The sequence below is a fragment of the Arachis ipaensis genome, chromosome B10 (assembly GCF_000816755.2).
Source record: "Arachis ipaensis cultivar K30076 chromosome B10, Araip1.1, whole genome shotgun sequence".
NCBI classification, from domain to species: domain Eukaryota; kingdom Viridiplantae; phylum Streptophyta; class Magnoliopsida; order Fabales; family Fabaceae; genus Arachis; species Arachis ipaensis.
The window spans coordinates 106,293,859-106,301,546 of NC_029794.2; the positions used below are offsets into that span (position 1 = coordinate 106,293,859).

A 7,688-nucleotide genomic window follows, 5' to 3' on the forward strand; every position below is an offset into this window, starting at 1 on the left:
ATGATTATTCTGAAACAAGTTACTTTCACTTATATCTCATCACTCTCTATATTGGCTTCAAACTCCCCCCACAACTCCATCTCCTCAGGATCAAGATTCTCTCTCTCTCTCTCTCTCTCTCTCTCTAACCTCCAAACTTAAAGGTTTGTGTGTTAATTAGTTCCCTTTTTGTATGCTTCATCACAAAACAACAACATCATTTATGTGTTTCAAGTTTATTAAATTAAACCGCATGGAGTTGTAAATTTAGACAGTGTACTATGTTGTAGTAGTCATTGCCTTTCTCGTCTTCTTACACTAATCTTTCACTCACATTGATGTAATAACAAATCATGTACACCAAAAGATGGTTCTATGGGAACTTATCTTATTTGATTTTCAGCAATTTGATTGATCCGTTTTCTTGTTATCAATTGAAATAGATCAGATGTTGGTTGCATGCAACTGTAGCTGAAACTGAATGAATGAGAGGAACAATGGGAAATTCTCCTCATGCTGTTGAACCTCGACACCGTTTGCCTGCAACCATGTGAGTTTAACCAACATTCTTCATCACATTTTCTTTTTTCTAAGGATCATATAATAATATTCACAAATTATTTGCTAAGGATGAATCAGGTTCTTGTTCAATTCCCAGATCTAGCTGTTAATATTATTGTTCCATGCATGCAAATACTATATAAGATTTTTAGTAGTATTCCATAGTGTTGTAAAATCCTTTTCAAACGGCAGAGGGACCTACGCGTAGAGTTAGCTTTTTTGTGTCATTCATCTCTCACTCTTCATATCTTCAAGAAAATAAATGATGATGACATTTTATCACATTATTTACAATATAATCCAATAAGGAACCAGAATTCTAATTCTCTCTCTCTCTCTCTCTCTATATATATATATATAGCCAAGTGGCCCAATACCTTTCTACGGTGGTTGCAACAACTTACATTGGATTTTAGTCTTGTCCAATTTTTAGTACAAGAGAGACATATATCATTATTGATTAAAACTAACTCTATGATTTCATTTCCATGTCAAACTTTCTCATCAATCAATAATCAAATTCTTTACAATCTGTCCACGAAAAATAGAAGTGCAGTAATTAATAGTTTTTCTCTCCATATATGCTCTTCATTGTGTATGAAAAGAGTCCATATTCCACCAAAAAATATATTTATATATATAATATAATGCTTTTATTGATGTAAAATTGATCATGGGCAGTTAGTACTTTGATGAATCGATCCAAAATGAATTCGTGATTTTTTTGGTAACAATGCAATATCGAATAGAATACACATTTTGAAATCTTAGAAGCTGCGAAAGAATATAGTAATTAACTCTGTGTGAATAATATAGTAATTATTATGTGGTACAGTGAAGATTTATACAAACGAAGATTGCCAAAAAATAACAAAGCAAAAGAGGTAGAGAAACCATTCCATTTAACTGTACAAGATAGGAGCTCAAGATGCAAGTTCTCATTCTTAAAACTTCTGTTATTGGTAACCATTTGTGGAACTTTTGTAACACTCCTCTACTCTCCAGAGGTCTACAATACCACCCATTTAACAACCTCTGGCTCTGTGTAAGTCTTCAAATTCAAATGCAAGATCTAATTTCGTTTAATCTTCCAGTAAATGGATGACTAATTTTTTGTGTACAGGTGGTTATGGGGTGGGTCGGATCCTAGATATATGGCGAATGTAGATACTCGTTTGAGTGATATCGTGAAAATCACCAAGAAATTAACAGGGAAAGATAAAGTTCAGGGCATTGGGCTTGTGAATTTCAACAAGACAGAGATAAGTGGTTTTGAGAATCTTAATCCTGATGCTACACATGTTGAATTGCACTTGGAGTATGCTGCAAGAAATGTGACATGGGAGTCCCTATACCCCGAATGGATCGATGAGGAAGAAGAGGAGGAAGTTCCCGTTTGCCCCTCACTGCCAAGTCTGAGGTCTCCCGGCATACGACTTAATCTCATCGCCGTCAAGCTTCCTTGCCGGAAAGGTGTTGGCAAGAATTGGTCTAGAGATGTTGCTCGTTTGCATCTTCAGCTCGCCGCTGCTCGCCTTGCAGCCTCTTTTAAAGGAAACTACACTGTGCATGTTCTGTTTGTTACCGATTGCTTCCCAATGCCGAATCTGTTTACCTGCAAAGAACTTGTTGGACGCGAAGGAAATGCATGGTTATACAGACCAAACTTGAGTGTTTTGAGACAAAAGGTTCAACTTCCTGTAGGATCCTGTGAACTCACAATTCCTATGAGGGGCAAAGGTCAGTTGTATTCTATACCAAATGGCTTAAACACTAAGTGATTTGGAGTTTGATGTTTGTAGCGTGATTGTGTTGGAAACAGAGTTGGTTTACAATGGAAATGCTGAGAGAGAAGCGTACGCAACAATTCTGCATTCAGCACATGTTTATGTGTGTGGAGCAATCGCGGCGGCGCAAAGCATCCGCATGGCCGGATCAAGTCGAGACCTTGTTATACTTGTTGATGAGACAATAAGTGGATATCACAGAAGTGGTTTGGAAGCAGCAGGGTGGAAAGTCAGGACAATAAAGAGGATCAGAAACCCCAAAGCCGAAAAGGATGCTTACAATGAATGGAACTACAGCAAGTTCCGCTTATGGCAACTAACAGATTATGACAAGATAATATTCATAGATGCAGATTTGCTCATACTAAGAAACATAGATTTCCTATTTGCCATGCCGGAAATCACTGCTACTGGAAACAATGCCACGCTTTTCAACTCTGGAGTCATGCTGGTTGAGCCATCAAATTGCACATTCCAGCTCCTAATGGATCACATAAACGAGATTGAATCTTACAATGGAGGAGACCAGGGATACCTGAATGAGATATTCACATGGTGGCATAGGATTCCAAGACACATGAACTTCTTGAAGCATTTCTGGATCGGCGACGAAGAAGAGAAGAAAAAAATGAAAACCATGCTGTTTGGTGCCGAGCCTCCAATCCTCTATGTTCTTCACTACCTAGGCTTGAAGCCTTGGTTATGCTTCCGCGACTATGATTGCAACTGGAACTTTGACATATTCCATGAGTTTGCGAGCGACGTTGCGCACGCCAAGTGGTGGAAGGTGCATGATGCAATGCCTGAGGTTCTGCAACAATTCTGTTTGCTGCCATCAAAGCAAAAGGCGCAGTTAGAATGGGATCGGAGACAAGCCGAGACAGCAAACTACACAGATGGCCACTGGAGACTCAAAATTAAAGATCCTCGGTTGAAGAAATGTATCGATAATTTGTGCCATTGGAAGAGCATGTTGAGGCACTGGGGAGAGACAAATTGGACTGATGATGAGTCTTACCATCCAACACCACCTGCCATTACTACATCATCTCTTTCTGCTTTGTAACTTGCTGGATTTGACTCCTTCTCTTAGTAGTGTTAGGAGACAAAAAGGAATCAAGCAAATTTTGTTTCCTCCAGTTTTAGAGGAATTGAGCTGAATAAATCAAAATACGATTCTCGTGCTGTTAAACACACTATTGTTTCAACTTTTAACCAATACCGTATGGTTATAAGTTTCTTAAGCAAGTGAATATGAATACAGAGATAGGTAATCAACCCCACCCACCATTTCGGACCCTATTTATTTAAGTAAGCCAGCAGAGGGGCACGTGAATCAATTAATCTATAGCATGTGAATTGCTATTTTTTATATAAATATACATGTCCAAAATCCAAATGACTTGTGGGTTATCCTTCCTTATTATCTTTTATTTGTTACATTATTGGATGGAAAGCTTTGTGGAATCTACTAATTAATTTAGTTGGCCCGATCATATGATTTCTTGCGAAAAAGGAACCATCATGTAAAAAGAATATAAATAGATCTCATTATACTTGGAACCTCTCCAAATGGCTTCTGAAATCATATTGTATTGGTAATTACAAAGGGGATGTAAACAACAAACAAAAATGCCATGTAAACACCAATAACCAGCCACCAAATCAGTCACTATGTATTTGTGTATAAATACATGAGTAGTTTAATTTATTTTTAGTATATAGTTTGTATTTAAATGTATATTCTACCCTGATAGTTGATTTTGGTGCATACCTAACATGATTGAACAAAAAAAATGCAAAATTTTTTCCCCATTACGATCAATGCCTCCTCCTCTCCCTTGCTCTATCATCCCTCTCCTAAGATGAGCTAATCACAGAGATGACGGAATCCAATGAGTTCCTTGAATGAAATTCTGAGCTGAGTAAGTATCCACATGCTCACTGGGGATCCTGCTGCTCCATGGAACTCTTTTAGCCAAATTCGAACCGGGTCCTGAGTTCTCGAATTCTCCATAGTATAGCGTCAACAGCGCAAAGTCCCCGCTCCAAGGCATCCAACCCTCCGGTGCAATCAGGGCTTCCAAGGTTGAATGAATGAATACTGTCCTAGCATACTCCTTCCATGGCCTACCTAGATAGTTCTTGTGTGCTTGAGGCTTGCTGTGATACAATGCCATATATTCCTCAGTGCCATTAAACGAGCAGTTCCAGAAAACAAAGCCGGTCGACTGACCAGGGTCCGTCCTGCCCTGTGCCGTGATGGCATTGGTCTCTCCCTTCTCCGGATCGACTATCCTCGGCTTGACCAGGATTTCACAGTCTTGGAAGATTGACGCCGAATTTCCGAAGATGAAATCCACATTGCCAATGATCCGGCAATTTTTGTAAAACTGGCGCAGGGTTTGAGCATAGAGTGTGTCCTGGTTGCCAATGAACTCACAATTCTCAATGACGGAAAGATCACTGTCCGATCGGAAGGCCACCGCCTGGTGCGCGTCAGCACCAGCCGTGTTCTGGATGGTGAGATCCTTGGCCATGAATCCATCCCCAAGAACCCCTGCCAAAACAACAATTTGCCAAGCCATTGACAATAATTCATGCTCAAATTCAGGGTTTTAATCATCACGCAAAGATTGTGTAAGTGACTTATAAGATAAATTAGTAACGATACAAATACATAAATGAAACTTTGTATAAGATATAAGATATTTTGATACAAATTAAACAAAAAAAAAAAGAAAAGAAAAGAAAAAGAACTCACCGACGGTGGCTGAGTGATAGGTTGACATTCCAGGCATAAGCCCAACGCTGCGGGAACCGGTGATGATGGTTTTGCCCATTCCATCGCCCAAGAACACCACATTCTTCTTCTTCGGCGGAACCCTGACCTTCTCTTCATATACCCCTTCCTTTATGTAAATCACGAACATCCGTTCTCCGACCTTAAGGTTATCCGGCGCCGCGTGAACCGCCTCCTGCACCGTCCTGTAACAACCATCCCCGTTCTTGCAAACGGTAGCGTCTGGCGTCAATTTCGACGGCACTCCTAATTTATATCCCGATCCGAACCCTCCCGAAGCGACCGGTGGCTCCCAGAAGCCGTTACGCTCCGTTAACGGCGGCCTCCATGAAGCGGTGTCGTTGCCGAAGAGGTCGTAGGATGCGACCATGCTGAGGGCGTTGCTGGTGATGTAGGTAAGGGAATCTACAAAAACCATCGCCTCCGCGACGGAGAGGGTGTCGTTGGCGTACTTGAGGCTGGACCAGCAACCGTACTGGTAGGCCAAGGAGGCGCTGAGCCATGCGCGGGCGTCTTTTGTGGCATTCCGGGGGATGGCGTCGGCGGCGAGGAAAGTGCGGCGGCGGGAGTAGCGGAGGATCTGAATGCAGGTCTTGGCCGCGGTGGCGCGGGTGCGGTTGCTGGCGATGGAGTCCTCGTAGAGGGAGGAGATCATGGTGATGGCATCGTGGAGTTTGGTGTAGGAAGAATTAATGGCGGACTGGACGAGCTCGACTGGGGTTGGGTCAGGATTTGTTTGGGTCATGGAACTGAGCGTGGTGTGGCATATGAGAGGGAAGCGCGTGGCCTTGCATGCTTGAAGGACAGGGAGGGAGGGGGTAAGTTGGGCGTTGGAGGATGAAAGAAAGAGGGAGAGGAAGATGCAGAGCGAGAGGGAGAGGAGGGAAGCCATGGAGAGGATGAGAATGGTGGATCTCGTTATTGGGAACAAGAAGCTCAATATGACGGGTTTATGAGGTTTTCTCTTCATCCTCAACTTGGGTTGAATTTTAGGAGGTTTTATTTTAGGGTGCTATAATTAATTAGCCCATCTGGTGCTGTCGTTAAAAATAATCAATGTGCTGTTGCATTCCAAATTTGGATCCGCCATTATTTGTTCTTATTCTTCCTCTTCTGTTTCTGCTGCTTCTGCTACTTAATTACTGTGTCCCCTGTTACTGTTGGAGAGTAGAAACTCAGTGTGTTTGACCGGCCATGTGGACTTGGCGTTGGCGGGATCCCTATTCTGCTATTCAACACAAATGGCAACGAAAGGATAAGATTATAGACCGGATCTCAATTTAGATTTGCCATCTCATTCGGTAACTAAATATAAACGACCCCAGATTCCACCTTAAAGTTTGACCACTTTCTCGCGGCTAAAATATTTTAATATGGAACATTTTTTAGAGTTATGCCTCAAGATGGGGCTGAATTGTATTATGCGGGGATGGGGATGGGGATGTTTAAGCTTTTCGCAGTGGGCGGAAAGAAATTTTTTTTATTTTTACGGTGGAAAGGATGACTTTTGTTTTTTTATTTTTTTTATTAAGAAGATTCGAACCCACAATTTTTTAGACGAGTATAGAAAGTTTATATTATTTGAGGATACTTTTTTTAATAAAAAAATATTGATATTTTTGTTAAAAATGGAATTATTTGGTGTAATTACAGGTGGGTGGGGAATGGATCATCTCAATTTTTAAAAAAAATTAAGAGTGTAAAGTGTGATCTTTAACCTTCCATTGCTCTCTCATATTTATTTTTGGTCTCACTTATAAAACTAATGGTGAGAGATCACACTTTACTCCTTCAATTATTAAAAAAAATAGAAATGATCCATTCCATATGGGTGGATGGATTTTGTAGATGAGAAGTTAACACAGTGGAGGCGTGTTAAACACGTAGGGGTACGACGTGTTGAATATTTCGAGAATACTGTAGTACATTTCAAATGTCAATCAATATACAAACAAATAGAAACGGACCCAAGAACAACAATCAGGGGGCACTTGCCCCCAGTGTGTTTTTATTTTTATTTTTAAATTTAGTTATATATAATGTGTCTTCACTTCAAATTTTAAATGACTCAACTACAAATAAACTAAACTCAATGAGTTAAAGTCTCAAATTTATTTTTTTATTTCTTTATCATTTTGACTATTATTTAACCTAATCAAATTTAGTTTTTGTGCCGTCACTCCTTTATTTCCTTAAATCCTTTTCTTATTTTTATATTTTCAACCTTTTTTTTGTTCCTTATTTAATGGTCATCTTCTCTTCATCAAAAGATAAATTTTAAATTTCCCATTTTTTTATATATCTCTCCATGACTCTATATATCTTTCAATTTCATTGTTTCTCTTTTAAATATTTTCAATTGCAAATTTTAATTCAAACAATTATGATTTAGGAATTAATCTAATATTTTATTTTTTTGTGCACTGTGATCCATAATTCTCTTCTACCGACTCTTCTCGATCCCTTGTTGTTCCGACTGTATCAACAAAGTTCAAGCCATCACCATATTCCACACAACCAAGGTATCTTAAGTCATAAAAAAAATTATATTTAATATT

The 7,688-nt window shown here is 39.7% G+C and overlaps 2 protein-coding genes across 3 annotated transcripts; one reads left to right on the forward strand and one right to left on the reverse strand.

The window, feature by feature from the left end:
• Positions 1–3,620, forward strand: LOC107623947 (UDP-glucuronate:xylan alpha-glucuronosyltransferase 1-like). 2 transcript variants are annotated; one of them, XM_016326356.2, is made up of 5 exons: positions 1–143; positions 428–529; positions 1,376–1,585; positions 1,664–2,280; positions 2,363–3,620. In XM_016326356.2, exons 2-5 carry the CDS (start codon positions 465–467, stop codon positions 3,391–3,393), a joined length of 1,923 nt encoding a protein of 640 aa, XP_016181842.1. In that variant the 5' UTR covers positions 1–143; positions 428–464; the 3' UTR covers positions 3,394–3,620. The 2 variants fall into 2 exon arrangements, with proteins under 2 accessions (XP_016181842.1, XP_020969999.1); XM_021114340.1 differs by having other exon boundaries at positions 10–142; positions 421–529.
• LOC107623699 (probable pectinesterase/pectinesterase inhibitor 51) lies at positions 3,855–6,442 on the reverse strand. Its single transcript, XM_016326047.2, has 2 exons — positions 5,092–6,442; positions 3,855–4,887 (listed from the first exon to the last, which is right to left on the reverse strand). Exons 1-2 carry the CDS (start codon positions 6,098–6,100, stop codon positions 4,202–4,204), a joined length of 1,695 nt encoding a protein of 564 aa, XP_016181533.1. The 5' UTR covers positions 6,101–6,442; the 3' UTR covers positions 3,855–4,201.